Source organism: Grampus griseus (assembly GCF_964374135.1).
Source record: "Grampus griseus genome assembly, chromosome: 3".
In the NCBI taxonomy this organism is placed as follows: domain Eukaryota; kingdom Metazoa; phylum Chordata; class Mammalia; order Artiodactyla; family Delphinidae; genus Grampus; species Grampus griseus.
Window position 1 is genome coordinate 171,715,020 of NC_139019.1, and position 19,895 is coordinate 171,734,914.

Genomic DNA, 19,895 nt, shown 5'->3' on the forward strand with positions numbered 1-19,895 from the left:
CCCCGCAGCATGTGGGATCTTAGTTCCCTGACCAGGGATCGAACCCATGTCCCCTGCACTGGAAGGTGGATTCTTAACCACTGGACCACCAGGAGAGTCCCTCACCTGGTGTCTTTAGGGGGCAGAATTGCCCCCCGGGTGATACCCCCTGCTTCTGTGACAGAGAGAGACAAACTTTGTTTCCATCTTGTTGCTTCACGGGACTTAATCTGGGTGAGATTTGCAGTCTTGCTCCTAGGAATTATGCACCAAGGCTGTGGAAATGCAGAGAACGGAGCCTTTCTAACCCCGTCAACAGTAGCAGCAGCTGCCTTACATCTCAAGGCTCAACCTATTCCTGGAAGCTTTCTCCAAGGCACGACTTATGCTAAATCTATGTTTAATTGCCTTTTTTTTTTTTTTTTACTCAATGCACTTCTGACAGCAATATTCAGAAATATCCTATTTCTAGCTCGTGTGGGATCAAGCAGTGATTCTCCGTGATACACAACTCATCAAGTTACATAGAGAAGCTGCTGGCTTCTGGGCTTCTGGGATGAGTTGTTGACAATTACTCCTTTTTTTGTTGTTTTTTTTTTCCTTTCCCTCTTCCCCACACTTCCAGCGGTTCCAAAACAGAAAATTTCTGGATCTTTCCTGAACACTTAGACTGGGTGTGGGGTCAATTTGGAAGAGGCTCTGTAGGGCCTCCCAGCGATGGACACACAGGATGGGAGAGAAGGAACAGAGATCGTTTGGGGAGACCTAAGGGGCATAGGTAGATGTTCCTGGAAGATACGGCTCCTATTCCTGTGCTCACCAGTGCCTCTCAACGTGGGCTTCTCCAAACAGGTGTGTCCCAATCCCCTGAGATGCTTGTTTAAAATGCAGAACCAGGGCTTCCCTGGTGGCGCAGTGGTTGGGGGTTCGTGCCCCGGTCCGGGAGGCTCCCGCATGGCGCGGAGCGGCTGGGCCCGTGAGCCGTGGCCGCTGGGCCTGCGCGTCCGGAGCCTGTGCTCTGCAACGGGAGAGGCCACAGCAGTGAGAGGCCCGCGTACCGCAAAAAAAAAAAAAAAAAAAAAAAAAAAGCAGAACCAGTAGGGGCCTGGCTTAATAAATTCAGGAGACTACATAGACTGGACCAGTAGTTCTCAAACTCTGTGGGGTGTTCAGAAGCATCCCTGGTCCCTACCCACTTGATGCCAGGAGCATCCCTCAGTCCTGACATCCAAAAATATCTCCAGATATCGCCCAGTTTCCCCTGGGAAGGCAGGGTTACGCCTGCGGACAATCCACCCTAGGTGAATTGTCAGTTTATGGGGGCGGGATGCAGGTACCAGTGATAAGGATTCTCAGACGATTTTGGCCCAGGTGGGGACCACTTAATCCTCCCCCCTGATCTGGGGGCCACCAGCCAATCCTTGCTAATCACAGACAAGGAGGAAACAGGCTTAACCGGCACCATGAAGCTTTAAGATTTTGCTAAAAGCACGTTCTAGAAGGTTTGTAAAGCCTTAGAAGGATGCTGGAATTTTTCTCTCTCCTTTCTGAAGAATTCTTGCTCAAATGGATTGATGTAAATTGGGACCCATGTGGAGGTGAGCCAGGTTGGGGGAGGGGGGAGGGTCAGTGAAGACCCAAGATGCCGGGACTCCTGCCAGACCTGGGACCTGCTGATTCACTTTTGAATGTGACAGCCCTTTATGGAGGCTGCGAGGCTAGGCAATCAGGTCCCTCTTGTTGGCTGGAAGACTTGGCCAAGCTCAAGCCTGTGGTGGAAGGCTATAAGGCACCCCAATAACCCCCACCTCCTGGTGGTCATGCCCTGCATAATCCCCTCCCGTCAGGTGTGGATGAGACCTGCGACTCACTTCTAACCAACAGTATAGGCGATGACTGCCATTCCCAAGATTCCATCATGGTACCTAAGATTCTGTCCTGCTAGCTGACTCCCTCTAGATTCTCTCTCCCCTGCTGGCTTTGAGGAAGCAAGTGGCCATGGGGGGGAGGGGGGCGGTTGTGGAAGACTAACTATTGATCCCCAGCGATGTCCATGTCTTAATCTCTGGAACCTGTGAGTATGGTACCTTATATGGCAAAAGGGACTTTGCAGGTGGGATTAAATTAAGGACCTTGAGATGGGGATGATCCTGGCTCACCCGAGGGGGGGGGTCCAGTGTCATCACAGGGGCTGTTATAAGAAGGAGGGAGAGGGAGATTCAACACAGACAAAAGGGGAGAGGCCACGTGAAGACAGAGGCAGAGACTGGGGTGATGCGGCCACAAGCCCAGGACACCGCAGCCCCCATAAGCTGGGGGAGACAGGAAGGCTCCCCCTCTGGAGCCTCTGGTGGGAGCTCTGCCCTGTGACACCTTGCTTTGGGACTGGACAAACTGATTTCATGCTTCTGGCTTCTAGAACTACAAGAGAGTCAATGTGTGCTCGTTTAAGCCACCGAGTCTGTAGTAATTTGTTATGGTAGCCCCAGGAAATGAACACAGGAGGCCTTGGTGGTGCAGAGCTGAGGGAGGCCAGGCCTCAACCCACAACGTAAGGACTGAAGTCTGCCAGCGACCTGTGGGCAGATGAGAACGTGGCCTTGGCTGAGACCCTGAGCAGAGGCCCTGCTGGTTTCTGACCCATAGAAACTAGGAAGTAACCAGTGTACTGTTTTAAGCCTCTAAGTTCGTGGCGCTTTGTTATGCAGAAATACATAACGGATACCAAGCCTTTGATGGGGTTTGGCAGGATGAAGAAGGCCCACGTATCAGAAAGCAAACAGGCTTCCTGGAGCCAGGCAGGTAACACGCTCTGCACCTGGGCCTGTGGGTTCAGGATAAAAACCCCTCCTCTGACGAATGGGAGAAGAGGTGCTAGACACCTGACACACAGCAGGGGCTCGACGACTGGTGACTCCTGTGAGGGAGATGTGGCTTGTCAATGTCCTCCCCGCCAGATGCAACATTTTATAAACACTTAACTTTTATGGGTACTTTTTCTAAAGTTCCATCAATGATTAAAATGTTGCGTCAGGATTAAGAACCAGTTCCTATGTTATCAGGCCATGAAAAGGAATGAAGTTTTGATACATGACGCCATGTGGATGGACCTTGAGAACACGATGCTCAGTGAGAGAAGCCAGACACAGAAGGACCCACGTTGTGTGATTCCACTGGTGGGAAATGTCCAGAACAGGCAGATCCACAGACACAGAGAGTGGGTTCCTGGCTGTCAGGGGCTGGGGGGGACTGCTGATGGGGACGGGGCTTCTTTTGGGGGTTTAGACAGTGGTGATGGTGGCAGAACATGGTGAATGTACTAAAAACTACTGAGTTGTACAATTTTATTTTTAGCTATTTAATATTTATTTATTTGGCTGCACCGGGTCTTAGTTGTAGCACGTGGGATCTTCATTGCCACGTGCAGGATCTTTCAGTTGTGGCATGCAAACTCTTAGCTGCCACATGTGGGATCTAGTTCCCCAACCAGGGATCGAACCCGGGGCCCCTGCATTAGGAGCGTGGAGTCTTAACCAATGGACCACCAGGGAAGTCCCCGTACGTTTTCAAATAGCAAATGTTATGTCATGTGAATTATATCTCAATTTTTTTTAAAGGAACCATTTCCCCAGACAGGTAGTTGGAGCCACGTAAATGCCAGTTTACTGCATTAACTTCTGTGGAAACGCAGATCGGGAACTCGGGGCGGCCAGGACCCCGCCTTCCTCGCCGGCTCCGCGGGTGGCCAGGCTGCCCAGTGGCACTGGGTAGCTGGAATAGGAGGGCTGGACGGCAGGGAGCTTCCACACCCCGCCAGCGGCACCCACTGGGGACGGACCCCTCCTCCTCCTTGAACTTCCTTCATCCCCTATTGGCCACCGTCCAAGAGGCAGGGAACACGGGGAAGTCATCTCTGCAGGACAAGGCAGCTCAAGGTCACCGGAAGCTGGAAGTACAATCCCCCAGAAGCCACAGAGGCCACGGCTGAAGGAGGCGAGCGTGGCCCAAAGGTGTTCCCACAGCCCAGTGGCCAGTGGGGAGCCGAGTGCAGGTGCTGACGCCCCCCTTTGCCTACACCATCTGTGGCGGCCTCCAGACGCTGGGAAAGGCAGGAGGTACTTCTCCCCTTGAGCCCTGGCAGGGAGGCAGACCCGCCCACACCTGGATTTAGCCTCTGGGGGCAGGGGCCATGTCCAACTTCTGACCTCCAGGACTGAGATGCTCTGTGTGGTTAAAAGCCACTGAATCTGTGGGACTGTCTCAGCGGTGACAGGAGATGCACACACAACCCGGTTCAGTGGTTCCAAGGCGACCCACACAGGGTCCAGGCTGGGGGTTCCTGGAAGCTAGGGGCAGGGAGGGGAGGCGGCGCTGAGAGGTCAACACAGAGACAGGCAGAGGTCATGATGTCTATTTATTCCCCACACGTTACGTTATGCTTGTCACCATGGCTAGCACGCAAGAGTTAGGACACATCTCGACGGACGTGTGCCAGACGGCGGGTGGCTGGCGGCCGTCTCCCTACTAGTTACCTACACACACGGTGCTGGGTCACCTCGCACGTGGCCCGACAACACCAGGGAGCCTCCGACGATCCAGCTGCCAACACTGCTGCCGGAGCGGTGGTGCCAGCCGACCCCTCCTCCCCACGCCGTCCCGCCTCGCCTGGGGCCGCCGGGCATCCACGGTGGCTGCCTGGCAATCTCAGGCCAAGGCGGGTGGCACCAGGACCCCCTGCAGCCCCCCCTCCCAACGGGAGGAGGCGCCGAGCCAGCGGGACCACCTGTGGGCAGAAGGGCAGTGGCTGGGACACATGGCCAGGCCGGGATGGGCTCGGGGGCCAGGCTGAAGGTGGTGAGAGGGCCCCTCACGGTCTGTCGGTCTTGAGTACTGGGAAGAGAGCACTGGGATCAGACCCACGTCCATCCAGATGCTCGACTGGAAGAAAAGTCCCAGAAATGGGTCCTGCACACCCAGGACGTCCGCTCCGGGCCGCCCCCAGGCCCAGGGCAACAGAATCGGCTCCTGGGAACCTGCAGTGGGAGTTGCTCATGCGAGAACCCGGGTCCGAGGGCCGGGCTGGCTGGCAGGGAGCCCGTCCGAGCAGGGGTGGCTCGGGTGGCCAAGGTCGACGCAGAGAGCAGCTTCTCGTGGGCTGCGAGGCCCCTGAAGACAGGCCGAGGGGGCGGGGCTGCGGAAGGGGCTTCGTGCCACGGCTTCCCCGTGGGCGCTTCTTGAGAGCGGCGAAAGGACCCCCCCCAAATTATTCTAGAAAATACTTTAGAGACTGGGTTTTGGGGGGGGCTGGGAGTGAGACTGGTGCTGGTCTGTGCTCACAGCTTGCTGGCTCTGTTTCGAGAAGGGTCTGGGGGCCGTGAGAGAGTACAAAAAGGGAGGGAAGGGCTGAGGCAAAAAAATAAAAATAATAAAAATCCGTCTTAACATGCAGGTCCAATTCCTTTTCCTCTCATGGGCGGTCCAATGGGAAGAGAGACGGAAAAGTGAGAGAAGGCTTCTGGTCAGCCAGGAAGGACCTGATGGCGCTGGGGGGCTGGAGAGAGAAACAGCCCAACTGAGCGGGACTGAGAGGGGTGGGGGATCCGGGTGGGAACCCCCGGCAAGGGGCCTGATGACCAGAGACGCCCCTGCGTGGCCTCGGCGACGCGGGCCCGGCCCCAGACTCACCGGGCAGTCATTCCCGCGGGTCGTCGCTGCTGGCACTGGGGGTCCGACTCCGGATCTGACTGCGCAGCTGTTCTATCAACTCTGGGTTCTGCTGCTGCATCTGCTGAGCGAACTGCTGGCCCCTGCGGGGAGGGGAGGTGCGCCCGGGCTCAGCCTGGCCCAGGGTGCCCACCCCACGTGCCCCTCGAGGGCAGGGGGACCGCTCCCTGGAGGATGCAGGCCCTACAGAGCAGGTCTCTCTTCCTGGGGGAGTGGAGACACGCCCTGCCTGCCCAGGAGCCCCGCCTGGCAGGTCCACTCACGCCTGGATGAGGCTGGCCAGGTCGTTCTGCGAGGGGTTGGTGCCGGGAGTCCCCAAGGGGTTGTGGCCGCCCGAAATCATGCCGGACATGCTGCAAAGAGAGCGCTTGACTCGCAGACGGTTCAGCCCTCCTCCTCTGATCCCCACTTGGCCCTTCCCCTCTGCTGGCAATGGACATCTCCTGGGGCCCGAACCTGCCCTCAGCCCACGCTTCTCTCTGACTGCAGCCTGTCAATTCCATCAGCTTTCCCAGCAACACCCTTTTTTGGCTTAAAGACAGTGACTCTTAACGGGGCAATGCTGTCCCTCAGGGACACCGGGTGATGCCAGTGACACAGAAGGCCACACAGAGTCTGAGTCCATTGATGGGAAACGTCCAGAACACGCAAATCCAGAGACAGAGAGTGGGTTCCTGGTGGTCAGGGGCTGGGGATGGTGCTAATGGGACAGGGTTTCTTTTTCAGGTGATGAATGTCTGGAACTAGATGGTGGCCACAGCTACAGGACGTCGTAAATATACTTAATGCCACGGAATCACAAACCTTAAAATGGTTAAAATGGTACATTTTGTGTACCTTGCACCACAGTAATTTTAACCACAAGACCCAAAGGAGAACGGTGGTCACTTACAGCTGTTGAACTTGGGGATTGTTCATGAGGTTGGATGCCTGAAGAAAAAAACAGACTTCTCAGAAAAAGCAAGCTCCCAAACGCATTTCATCATTGACGAGGTTTCCCCGTACGCACCGTGGGCCTCCAGCCCAGAACCCAGAGCGCCAGGCCCGCCTCTTCCCCGGGCCCCACCCCATCCCCACACACTGTGACCCTGCCCTCTCCCCACTTCGATCCCATCTGGACTCTCATCTTAAGATTCCAGGAACCTCGTCATCCTTCCCCGACCAGGGACACCTGGGAGTCAGTTCCAGCTCTGCTATGTGGATGAACATCATCCTGGCATCTCTCCTACACTGACACCCCCAGCCACGTCGGGATTAGCTCCTCAGGGCCGATTTTAAGACGTGCACATGAGCAGAAGCCAGGGAAGCACCTTCCAGGCTGTGGCTCTTTCCGAAAAGGGCTGGAGAGCGCTACCAGCCGGCCTCGGCCAGTCCACTGCCCTGCATGGCTGGGTGTCCAGGCCACGGTCATGCAAGTGTCGGGCATGGATGGGTGCCAACAGCACAGCACGAAGGTAAGGGGGACCGAGACCGCCGACCCCGACGGACAAGGCCAAAGGAGCGGCCTCTGTCAGGCCGCTCCCCGCCGCCAGGAGTCCTCTGGCAGCCTCGTGCCCGTCCCACCCTGGACGAGAGCGGCAGCCCAGGCTCCGAGACATGGGAGGCCAGACGCTTCCCGCTCAGGTGTGGACGTTTCTCTGATGGGGGGGCTCCAGGCTCCTCTCTCCCTGGCGACCTGAGACCCCCACCCTGAGGCCCCTTGAGCCAGCGGTGTGGCCTGAGGACCGGTGAGACCACCCGGGGGCTGACAGGCATGTGCCGGATACGCTGGGTGCCTGTTCCAGGGGACGGCCCTGCGCAGAACACGCGCATCTGGACCAGAAGGTGGTCGGCCCTTCCTCCGCGGGGCCCCCGCGCCCTGCGGTGTCTCGTCTGCACCTCAGGGAGCAGGTGCAGCGATGCTGCTGTCACCGTGGCCACACCGCAAGGGGGCCCGGACTGGGGGAGAAGGGGCGTGGAGATTCCCCAGGTTATTCAGCTGGGAGAGGCGGGTTCAGCTTGTCCGGCTCCACACCCCACGGCGCCCAGTGTCCATGGTGTCTGCAGTGGGGCGGCCCTGGCCCGGGGCCCATGGTGACATGGCAGGCGGGGGCCGTTACCATGCTCATGAAGCTTGGGTTGTTCAGCAGGCCCGCGATGTCAAAACTGCCAACACCTCCCGTCTGTGGGGTGAGAAAAGCCCTGGTTAGTGGGGCCTTGACACAGAACCTCGACAGCCGGCCCCCCGGGAACTGAGGGGTAAGGTCCCACCTGGGGCCTGTTGGAATCCTGGGCGTCCCAGCAACCCGGGAGGCCAGGCCCTGCGGCCGGGGGTGCTTCGTGAAAGACGCGCACCACGGTGTGGGTCCCCCGGAAGAGCACGGTATATTAACCGTGTCTTTCACTTTGTGATGCTGAATGTGGCAGGACGGCCCCTCCCAGGGGTGGGCAATCCCTAGAAACTGGTAAACAAATGGCCCGCGAGTGCACCTTTCACGCGCAAACCAGCCTCTTCGGGGCTTGGGGCCACTGTCCCCCTGCCTTGGTCACCCCGGGCAGCCCCCCTGCCCTGGTGCCATTCAAACTACCCGATCCCGCGCCTGCTCACCCAGCCTGCCAGCTCCTTCCCAAGGCCCACACGGCCCCCAGCCCTCTGCCTCCTGACGAGCTGGGGCTTCCCCATGTGACCCACGCCCTCCCATTTCCGGGGACTCTGCGAGGATAAGCCTCTTCCCTCACGACAGGACCCCGTTAAACAGATGCCGGACCCCCGGCACCAGAGACGTTCCTCCCACACAGGTCAGGCCCAGCCCTCGACCCCGAGCCGCCCTGCCCCCGCGGCCAGTCCCCAGAGGACTCACGGGACTGGGTGCCTCTCTCAGCCTCAGCTCCGCCACCTTGAGGTTGGACTTGTAGGTCTCGTTGTCGGGGTCCAGCTCCAAGGCCTTCCTGTAGTAGGCCACGGCCTCCGTGTGCTTGTTCAGGCTGGACAGAGCCAGGCTGCAGGAGGGACAGTGCGCGTGGAGGGCCTGGGAGGCCATCCGCCTGCCCGCCCAGGCCCAGCAGCCCCAACTGCTGGGGTCGCCAGGGCTAGGAGGAGGCGGGGCAGGCGTGGTCAGAGCTCCTCCCTCCTCCAGCGAGCTGAATCACAGGTGTGTCCTTGGACTGCACTGGAGTTTATGCTAACGAGGAGGCCTGTTTATGCTAATGAGGTGGGCTTCCAGGAAGCCTCCGGATGTGCTGCTGGCCACAAAGACCAAACTCACCCCCAACTCCCGGGGAGGGAGGCGTTAGAGACGGGCTATAAAACCCACCCCCACTGGTGACCGCCCCGCGTGCTGGGTGGGAGGCGCGCCCCGAACCGCGCAGGACAGAAGCTCTGCCTCGGGACCCTCCCCGACCTCGCCCTTGGCGGTCCTCCGCCTGCTGCTCCTCTGCATCCCTTACGATAAGCCAGAGAAGGTTAAGTGAAACGTTTTCCTGAGTCCTGTGAGCCTTCGAGGGAATCGCTGAACCCAAGGAGAGGGTCATGGGAACCCGGACTTACAGCTGGTCGGTCAGAAGCTCAGCTGACGGCCTGGACTTGGGATTGGTGTGTGAGGTGGGGCAGCCCAGTGGGCTGGGGCCTTAACGTGCGGGGCCGCGCTGACCCCAGGCAGACAGCATGTACGGGGCGGGCGGCACTCACCCCATCCTGCCGTAGGCCTTGCTGTAGGACGGGTCTATGCAGATGGCCCGTTCGCAGTCCTGAACCGCCCCCGCGTAGTTCCCCAGTTTGCTGTGGGCCGCAGCTCTGGGAGAAGGCAAACCAGGGCAGTCGGGGAGCTGATTGCAGCTTCCCCGTCTGTCAGGCGGGGCAGAGGCAGGGTTGCCAAGGATGGGAGGCCCGGTGGGGCTGGACGCCGGAGGATACAGCAATCTGGGTGCCGCCCCGTTCACCAGGGAAACCGAGGCTGTGGGGGCAGACGAGTGCGGCCGCTAGCACCACTGACACTGGGCCGCACCTGGCCGGCCACCAGGCATGGGCTTGTTATTTGGGACAGCGGCTGAGCCATCACTAACCCACAGATCGACCGCCCCTCCCATTCCCCTGGGGACTCCGCTCAGCCTGCCCAGGACCCCACCGGTCCCTGCCGTACCTGTTACAGAAGTAGACGGCGTTGGCGGGGTTCAGCTCGATGGCTTTCCCATAGAAGTGCACGGCAGCCTCAAAGTTTTCTACTTTCATCTGTTCGTTCCCTGAAGAGAAAGGGAAGGAAACGTACCCTCGGCTGTTCCCCTCGGACCCCGAAGTTCTGAGATGGCGTTCTCGGCTTGCCCAGCTTCCATGTGGCAGTTTGAGACTTTGGGGGCCCAGGATGCAACGCTTAGACACAGGCTAGGGTGGTGGCACGAGGCGGAGGGCGGGTCTGCGTCCAGCGCAGGGCCTGGCCAGAGCCAGCCCTTGGTGCAGCAGCTGTCACTGTCATGGTTGTGGTATTTGGGAACCTAAGCCTCAGATACCATCACTTTTGCTCGTTCCTTCAGAAACAGCGCAGTTTTAATGAGATAGAATTCACATACCGTGAGACTCACCCTTTAAAAGTGGATATAACTCAGCGGCTTTTAGTATATTCAAACTGGTCCAACCGTTAGCACTAATTCCAGAACATTCCATTAGCCAAAATAAGCCCCGTCCCCATTAGCTGTCACCGCCCCCCCCAGCCCCTGACAACTACACATTCACTCTCTGTCTGGCTCTGCCTGTTCTGGATGTGTCCCACCAACGGAATCAGACACTGTGTGTCCTTCTGTGTCTGGCTTCTCTCCTTGAGAATCCTGTTCTCAAGGTCCATCTACGCTGGAGCGAGTGTCGGGGCTTCTCTCCTTTGCGTGGCTGGGTGACGTCCCCGTGTGTGGAGGGACACGTGTGTGTGTCTGCTCGTCAGCCGATGGGCACCTGGGCGGCTTCCACTCCTATGCCGCTATGAACACGCGTGCACAAGCGTCTTTGTGGATGTGCGTTTGCACCCCTCCTGGGCACACCCTAGGGTGGAAGTGCTGGGTCACATGGTCACTCTATCTAACCATTTGGGAAGCTGTCGGACCGCCCTCCGCAGCGGCCTTACCCTTTAATTCCTCCTGGTCAAGGGTCTGATTTCTCTGCATCTCTGCATCAGTGTAAAAGCCCTCCGGCCCCATCTCCAAAGGCTGGTTTGCCATCCGCTCCACAGCCCAGGACCAGCCGGCCTCTGCCCGTAGCACCCGGAGGCCAGCTGTGCGGGGCGTTCCTTACCTTCGGTTTTGAGGCGTTCTGCCTCGGCCGAGTCCTCCTCCGAAGGTGGGGTTCGCTGGGGGCTCCTCAGATCAGGTGGTATCTCCTGGCCCCAAAGCCACGATGAGCTCTTTGAGGGGCAGCAGGAAACCGCTGACCTCCTCCCCCAAGCCCAGCACCCTCTCCCCTCCCCCAACCAGCCAGGGGACGCCCGAGGACAGCTGAGCTCTGGGGGGTAACTCAGGCCCTCGAACTGAGACAGAACCACAGCCCCGCAGTGCCCGAGGCTCACCCTGCCCGCCGCAGCTGCTTCAAATATTTCGGGAAGAGTCTGGGGGAGCGCGAGGTCGCTATCCTCCACCGTCACCCCGAAAGCGGTCTCCAGGCATTGGATGGCAACTGTCAGGGGGACAAAGGTGTGCTCTACTGAACCCAACCCCAAGCTGACGATTCTGGGGGGCAGCGCTCACGCTTCCTTTCTCGGACGTGCTCGCTAAGGCCTCGGATGCACCAGGCGCTGCGTGTGCCCTGCGGGGCCCTATGGGTGCCAGCTGTGATTCCTCGGGCAGCGCAGGATGGACCTGCCCCTCGAGCCCTGAGGCCGGGAGGAGTGGGGGAGCCGCCGTCCCTGCCCCACAGGGCTCAGGTGGTGACGCCAGGCCTCTCTGTGGGGTCACAATGCGGGGGCTGCCCGGGTGGGAGGCCTCGGGGGTTCGGTGCGGCCCGGTGGGCATGGAACAGCTACCTCCTGCCAGGCAGGCTAGCGGCCGGGTCTGGGCTGGGCTCCCCACCCCTGGCCTCTCTCACTCCTTTGACCGGTAGGGACACACGCGCAACGGGGGACATGGAAAACCTTCGGGAACTGCATCCCTCCAGAAGAGAACAGCTGCGGGAGGCCCAGCCTAAAGTGAGGGAGGCGGGGGGCAGCCCTGCACCCGCCTGGGGCTCAGCGTCCCTACCTGTGAAACGAGGACAGGGACCAGCCTATTGCTCCCACCCCGCGGAGCTTCTAGGCGCTGATGCAAGTGGGGGGTCGGGCAGGGGACTCGAGGCCCTGGGAGGCGCGCGTGGCCCACAGCACGTACCTTCCAAGCTCTCCTGGGCGTCAGAGGAGAGCTCCCCGTGCCGGAGCTGGTCATGCAGGAACCGGATGATGGCGTAGGCCAGACGCTTCTTGTTATCCATCTTGAGATGGGAGCAGACAAGGTCTGGGGGTTTCAGGATCTGCGGACAGCGGTCCACAGTGTGAGGACAGGATGGGCGGCGGGCACAGCCGAGCCTTTGCCCCTCTGCCCTCACGCACCCGCCCTGCCCGGCAGGAGCCACTTTAACTCACTGGCTAATTGTGTCTGCCTGACAACGGTGAGGCAGACATGTGAATTCTCCACATTTCACAGAGGAGACGCTGAGGCTGTAGGTCCAGAGCCCCTTGCCGTCCTGCCTGACTCTAACCCCAGGGTGATGTGGCCCTGGGCACGGTGGTCATCCCTCCTCACCAGCTGGACGGGGGGCGTGGGGCTCCCCAGGGACACAGAGGGCAGGCTGCAGTCCCACCTGCTGCTACTCCACGCTCTGGACAAGAAAACGGTCCAACAGTTTCCGGGCCCCGAACACCCGGGGGACACGCACCGCCCACGAGGGTCAGACAGGACCCCTGGGTGGGCCTGAGCAGACCAAAGGCCCAGAGGGCACTGACACCCCCTCCCAGGCCGCCTCAGGGCCTCCTCTGGGTTCCTCTACAACCTGCTGTATTCCTAGGCCAGGTGTGACCCTCCCAAGGGGACACTGGTGACAGCTGTGGTCATCACAACTTGGCGGATGGCCCCCTACAGTGCTGAGGCGAGAAGCCTGGAGAACGGGCGTGGGAAGGGCCTGTTCCCCGTGGGCCGTGGCGCGCCAGGCACTTCACACACAGCCTCGCCCCCTGCACAGGCCCATCTCCCACGCTTGCCCGAGGCCATGCAGGGCTCGCCCGGGAGGGTGGGATCCATGGTGTGAAGCATCTTGGCCCCCCAAACACGCCCCCGCAGGGTGAACAGCCTGTGTGGCTTGGAAATCGAGAGGCGGCCTCCTGGCTGAGTTATCATTAACCCACCACTGGCCAGCGGCGGCTAAATCAAACCGGACAGAGCAAGTTATAACCCCCAGGCTTCGCACACTGGCCGACAGCAGGCCGGGCGCTGCCGGCCCAGAGCCGCCGGGTGAGTGCAGTCAAGACACGCGATGCTGGCCGCGCTCAGAGCCGTTTCCGGTTCACAGAAAACTACATCCATTGACAACTTAAAAAAAGGAAGAGAAGCCAGACACAGAAGGCCACACAGTGTGTGATCCCACTGATGGGAAACGTCCAGGAGAGGCCAATCCACAGACACAGAGAGCGGGTTCGTGGTTGCCAGGGGCTGGGAGGGGGTGGGGCTTCTTTGGGGGTCACGGAATGTTCTGAAATTAGTGGTGATGGTTGCACAGCACTGTGAATATACTAAAATCTACTAAGTTTTACGGTATGTGAATTATATCTCAAATTTTAAAAAGGGAAGGACTTAAAGCAGCTATATCGTACAGCTGGACAGGGCACTCTGGCCACCCCCATTATGGGGATGGTAATGAGCTTTCTCCTCCCCCATTTCTGGATACAATGAGCCTTTACCAAGCAAGCGCCTTTGGCCCAAGAGCGTCCCAGGAACTGGGAGGTCTGGAATCAGGACGCCAGAGCCCAGAGGACAGACGGCCAGCCCCAGATGCACAGGCTCTCAGGGGCAACACAGAGGGGCCCAGGGAGACCAGCCAGCACAACCCGCTCGTTCTGAAGACAGTGAAACCCCCAAAGGTGAGTCATCTTCCCCAGCCGAACCAGCGAGCTGCTGCCCAAAACATCAACAAGGTTCTGGTTTTACAGACATTTGACAAACAGAAGCATCATTCACCACAGCCGAAAGGCAGACAGAACCCAATGTCCATGCATGGATGGATCAACAGATGTGATCCATCCACACAGCGGAATATGATTCAGCCTTAAAAAGGAAGGAAGTTCTGACACCTGCTACAACCTGGATGAACCTTAAGGACGTGATTGCTCAGTGAGATAAACTAGACACAGGACAAACGCTGTCTGATTCAATTCACATGAGGTCCCTAGAGGGCTCAAATCCATAGAGACAGGAACTAGACGGTGGCGGCCAGGGGCTGGGGGACTCTGTTTCACGGGGACAGAGTTTCAGTTTGGGAAGATGAAAAAGTTCTGGAGATGGATGGTGGGGATGGCTGTACAACAATGTGAACGTGCCTAATGTCACTGAGCCGTGCGCTTAAAGATGGTTAAGATGGTAAACTTCGCGGTGTATCTATTTTACTGTAACTAGGAGAAAATCTGTTTTCAAAGCCCAGAGTGGCCCTCTTAGGATGTGACCCTCCGAGACCCCAGGACCCTGATCCTTCTGTACGTTCTGTTCTAATCAGGGGTCAAGGGCCACACCTGGCAGCCGCCTGTTTGGCTGAGGATGTCTTTTCATCCCTACGTTATAGAAGTGTCTGCAGAGCATGCTTGGTTTTCCTCAAGGGCCCCAAAGCCCACAGAATTTACCACCTGGGCCTTCATGTTTGCCAACCCCTCCCAGCCGACTTCTCGATCACCGAACAGGGTGGAGGGGTGCCAGGGTCTCCCAGAGGGGGTCACAGGTTGACAGGTCACATGGGAAGGTCACAGGCTGGGCAGCTGGGGCTCCCCCGATGTGTTCCAGGCAGCACTTAGGGGCACGGCCCCCCTGCCAGACCCATGGGAGCTGGTACTGGGTGACTGAGCGTCACACTGGGCTCGAGGGTCTGTACGTGGGGGGATCTGTTTTCCTCACAGGGAACTAATGGAGGCCCTGTGGTGACAAGCGTTTGCTTAAGAGTAGGATAAAGAGGCAATCTGATCTTTACGTGACTGAGCTGTGAGGACGGAGGGGGTGACTCTGAGGGGACCGTCAGGGTGCAGAGAACTGAGACACGAAGTCACACCCGTTCCTGGCACAGCTTCAGTTCTTCCAAGGGCCCCGGCCCTTTGTACCTCAGGGCCTTTGTACATGCTGCTACCAGCCCTCCCACCCCGACTAAACGGCTCATTTGAGGCAACCGCTACCCGGTTTCCTGGTTCCCGGCTTCTCCTGGTCTACTGACATGACCTCCTCCCGAGGGCCGGCCCCCCAAGTTGACACAGTGAGCACCGAGACCAGGGCTCCCGGAGGCGCCCTGGGGGTAACAGCGGGCTCTGCAGTCTTAGCACCTGAGGTCCAGCCGTCTCCACCCGAGGCCAGCTCCACGTCGCCTCCCCACCCCTGAGCCGGGATGCTCGTGTCACGGCTGAAGGAGCCCCCGCGATGCCCTCTCTTTCCTCTTCTATAAAACAGGGAGACAGAGGCTGTGGTGAGACTCCAGCGCCCCACGCGGAGCTTCTCCCCCGGGCTCTATCCGCATGGCGCGGGGGGAGGTCACTCCTTTTGTGGGGCGTGTGCACTGTAGGGTACTTAACAGCATCCCGGCATCCGTCCAACAGTGTCCCCCGGGGGCAGAATCACTCGGGGCGAGACCCCCGGAGGTTACGTTCCATGACTGTCTGACCTTTGAGGTCCCGGGATGCTACACACATTTAAATCCACACCTGAGTGGGAGGGAGGGGAGGTGACCCACACACGCTGGGGGTCACCCTGGTTTACACTGTCTGATCATCAGGGGTTTATTCTGGTGTCCAGTGTGAACAGGGATCAAACTCGATTTTTTCCCAAATAATGAATGCAGGGCCCCTCCCCCTTAGCACAGCTGACATGGGAGCTGGGTCACTCTCTGTGGGGGCTGTCCTGGGCACCATGGGGTGTGGAGCAGCCCCCCTCCCCCACAGGGGTAACAATCACAAAAGTCTCCAGACGTCACCAAACCACCACCAGCTGAAAATCACTGATAAACACTCAGTGGGAAAAATAAAAGTCAGCACGGGTCAGAGTTTCTGGCCAAACGACTTGGCTGCAAACTTTCAGCAAATCCTGTGTTTGCAGAGTATTTGGGGTTTCCGGACTGCAGAAAAGCGGATGTGGGTCCACAGCGGGGACCCAGCACATGTCCGAGACAGGCGCGCCGTGAGGACTGCCGCTCTCCTGCCTCTTGGGCGCGGAACAGCTGTCGGCCCTTGCTCGCCTTCCCGCTCCCTGCAAAGCAGGCCCAGGAACGCCAGGACGCTCTTTTCCTTGACTGCCCCTGGGCACTGGGGTCTCGGGAACAATCCCGACTTGTTGGGCTTTGGCTGCCGGACAGAATTCTTGGGGCAGGCCGCTCTCTCTGAGAACAGCGAGGGCTTTGTGAGGTTCCAAAGGCACCCGGGGCGCTGGCTGCAGGTGCGCGGTTCAGGCGCGAGCCTGGCCGGGGGACGGACGCTGGCCCCGGGGTGCGGCTGCAGCGGGGGTCCCGGTGCCAGTTCCTCCCTGTGCGTTCAGAACCCCCGCCGGCTCTCCGTCCACCTTTCCATTTTATCATTAAAAACACCCCAGCCTCGGGACTTCCCTGGCGGTCCAGTGATTAGGACTCCGCACTTCCAGTGCAAGGGACATGGGTTTGATCCGCGGTCCGAGAACTAAGATCTCACACGCTGTGCAGCTCGGCCAAAAAACGCCCAAACACCCCAGCCTCTACTCCTTTTATTTCCCTGCTCAGAACTGATCATTTGAAGAGGCAAAAGGGTACACTCAGGAAAATGAGTGACCCAGCCCCGGACACCAGGAAGGAGAAGCACCCTCTTTCTGAGACTGCCCACCCCTTCTGGGGGTGCCCTGCCCCGCCTCCACCCCGAATCCAGCTCTTCTCACCAACACCAGTGTGTGCAAGCTGGTCCTCTGCTCCTCCCTCCCCTCCCAGGGCACCTAGGGTTCCCAGGAAAGGGCGGTCCCAAGAGCTGGAACTCAGGCTCCAGCCCGAGCCCCACATCGCAGCCCTGTTTTCCTCTGAGGGGCTGCCAGGATGTCCTGCACTCTAAAAACCCTCCACAGCCCCCCGAAACCTCCTGAGCAGGCACATGTGGCCCCTCACCAAAGCCCCTGTGCTCTGCTCAAACGCAATGCTCACCTTCCCTCCTGACATCTGGGAACCACTCACTCCCCCTTCAACACCAAGCCAGAAGGTCACCTCCTCAGACAGAGCTGGACACCCTCTTCTTCCAGCAAAGCCCAGTACTTGTCCTGCCTCTGGTCCAGCATCTCCTACAACGCCTTCCGACTCTTTCCTGGCCTGCCCACTCTGCACCCGACTGTGAGCCACTGGACAGATCACCTTCCCCCAGGGACCCCAGCACTCAGGGGCGTTTGGTCCACATGGACTCAGAGAAACCTTGGATCCTTGTCATGGTCAGAGACACGTGACCAGGTTCCTTTGGGAGGTCGTTTCTCTTGGGTCTCGGTTTCCTCATCAGCAGAGAGGATGACAAGCCTACCTACCAACTGTCCCCTTTACTCTTTCACTCTCACTGTGCATGGGCCGCCAAGGCCAGCATTGGGTCTTGCCCCCCCAAAAAAAGGAGGAACAAGTAAGACTATAGCTCTCAATCTGGGGCAGAGCTTAACCCCATTTAGAACCACTCACCCTTTCAGGAAGACTGAATTATAAACCCCTGAATGAAATCCTTGGAGTGCCCAGGACTTTCCAGGCCCTGAGCTGAGTACACATAATGGCCTATTTCAGGGGTCAGCAAACATTTTCTGAAAAGGAGGGTCAGAATGAGGACGTTCAGCTTCCCAGGCCATGGATAACATGTATGCAATCAAGTGGGCTGTGATCCCACAAAACCTCATTCACAAACACAGGCTGCAGGGGGATTTGGCCCCCTGGTTACAGTTTGTTTAATCTAACTCCCATTGTACAGAACAAAAAACTGAGGCTTAGAGAGATGGGGGCACCCCCCCAAGGGCACCCAGCTAAGATGCAAATCGGCAGTTTTGAACCTGGGCGGGCTGATTCCAGAGCCTAAGCTCCAAATTACACTTTCCTGATCCCACAAAAGTGGGCATGCACACAAAACCGTGCACGTGATTTCTTGGGGGTTCACACCCTCTGCCCCCTCTGAAGCCCACTGGCGAAGAATCACTAGTCTAGGGTAGGATTTAACTTTGGCACTGTGGACATTTGGGGCCAGATCATTTTTTGTGGGGGCCGTCCTGTGCACTGAGGGGTGTGGAGCAACAACCCTGGTCCCCACCCACTTGGTGCCAGGAGTGCCCCTGGTCGTGAAAGCCACAGATGTCCCCAGACACGGCCCCGGGTCCCCTGACAGGACAAAATCCCTGGTCTACAGAGAGGAAAAGCAGACAAAAATAACCAGTGAGGCAGAAACAAAGGAAAATGGGAACATCACTCAGCGAGGATGCAGAGTGCACACGCATTTCCTGGCACCTAATAACAAAACTAGCTGTCCTCTAGAAAGCTCTTGACAAGGAGAGGGAAACTAAGTAAAGAATGTTCCACGTGTATTTAACCTCAAAATGCCTGTAAGAGGCATGTACTTCTAGAACCCCTATTAGTAGAAGAAAAGGGCTGGTGGAGAGTGGAAGCGATCTCCCCGAGCTTACACAGCCAGCGAGAGGTGGACGAGCTGGTCCTCGACCCCAGATTTCTCCCACCTCCAGCACAGTAGGCAGAGGCCCTCCGTGTGAAATCAGACTAACCGCTGCTGCTCCCTTTGAGCTCTCACTTCGCGCTGGGGGCCCTGCGACTTTAATCCTCCCGGAAGCCTCCCACCCCAGGCAGTGGCGGAGACGACGCCCATTTTACAGAAGGGGAAACTGAGGCTCCGAGAAGCCAAGAGGCTGGCTAAGGTCACCCATGTAGAGAGTGGCGGCGCCGAGACAGGAGCCCCGACTTGAACCCCACGAACGGGGGCCCCGATTCAAAAGGACCGTTGTTTCCGGAAAGCAGCGGACACCCAGCAAGCGCTCACTATGTGCGGAGCGCTTCGCCTCCCGCTGTCCACCCGCCGGCCTGCGAACCCGCATTTCCCGGGCCTGGGGTCTGCGGGAGGGAGACCCGGGCCGGCGAGGGCCTGCCCGACGCCGTCCGGCCTCAGTTTCCCCTCCGCACCGCCCACTCATAGTACCCCGCGGACGCGGCGACCCCGGCCCCACACCGACGTCCTCTTACGGGGCCCGGAGCCCTGGGAGCCCCAAGAGCCCCGAACCGCGGACCTCAGGCCCGCCGAGCTCAGCGCCGAGCACCCCCCACTCACCTCTCAGGCAGCCGAACCCCGACCCACCGACGGCTGCGCCTGCGTACCGCGGCCCCGCCCGGTCCCGCCCCCCCCAGCTGCGACGCCTGCGCAGAAGGAGCCAGCACCCGCGGGCTTTCATTTTGCGCAGGCGCACCAATTATCTAGGCGGGCGTGGGGGGGAAGTGACGCAATTTAGAGGCTGGGACAAGCTAGTCGTTAGGGCAACTGACCTCTGCGACCGAAAGGAGGGCGGAAATCAGAACTGACCGGAATGGAGCGGTGCATGGTGGGACAGTGGCGGACTCTTGTGGGTTGGCGGAGCCGTCATGTGGTGCAGAGTCGAACACGTGGTGCAGTTGTGTTTAGGTATCTGGCGACCAGAGAATTACAGGCGTTCTTTGAACATATTTGTTCATTTATTCACCCACCTATCCACCTACAATTGCGTTCTTTCATTTATTCAATCCATAAGAGTAAAATGATAGAGATATTTGTTTACAGCAGATGTCTAATAGTCGAAAAATATTATTGCACACCAACTCTGATGGCCAACAAAATGTTTGCTCTCATTACCTTGTATTGGGGTAGACGGACTATAAACTAGTATACTAGTACATAAATGAACAAATTTTACTTAATGGCAAGCGCTATGAAGAAAAAGTGGGGTGCTGTGATTGTGATGGGCGGGGGTAAGTTGGCTGGGATGATTAGGGAAGGCCTCTCTTTCACACGTGGATT

At 58.6% G+C, this 19,895-nt stretch overlaps 1 protein-coding gene across 2 annotated transcripts; it reads right to left on the reverse strand.

Annotated features, from left to right (window-relative positions):
* Positions 1-4,384: 4,384 nt before the first annotated feature.
* Positions 4,385-19,254, reverse strand: SGTA (small glutamine rich tetratricopeptide repeat co-chaperone alpha). Of its 2 annotated transcripts, none has more exons than XM_082652496.1 (12): positions 19,176-19,254; positions 12,022-12,160; positions 11,229-11,335; positions 10,958-11,042; positions 9,822-9,921; positions 9,371-9,475; positions 8,544-8,682; positions 7,803-7,865; positions 6,596-6,633; positions 5,967-6,056; positions 5,665-5,786; positions 4,385-5,530 (listed from the first exon to the last, which is right to left on the reverse strand). In XM_082652496.1, the coding sequence occupies exons 2-11, from the start codon at positions 12,119-12,121 to the stop codon at positions 5,672-5,674; spliced, it is 942 nt and encodes a 313-aa protein (XP_082508622.1). In that variant the 5' UTR covers positions 12,122-12,160; positions 19,176-19,254; the 3' UTR covers positions 4,385-5,530; positions 5,665-5,671. The 2 variants fall into 2 exon arrangements, with proteins under 2 accessions (XP_082508622.1, XP_082508621.1); XM_082652495.1 differs by having other exon boundaries at positions 10,958-11,066.
* Positions 19,255-19,895: the final 641 nt, after the last annotated feature.

Coding starts and splice junctions, on each gene's coding strand:
- SGTA (XM_082652495.1), bottom strand. CDS start 12,121: ATGGATAACAAGAAGCGTCTGGCCTACGCCATCATCCGGTTCCTGCAT. Junction 6,634..7,802: donor ACCCAAGCTTCATGAGCATG/GTAACGGCCCCC, acceptor TTTTTTCTTCAG/GCATCCAACCTCATGAACAA. Junction 6,057..6,595: donor AATCCCCAAGTTCAACAGCT/GTAAGTGACCAC, acceptor CTCTCTTTGCAG/CATGTCCGGCATGATTTCGG.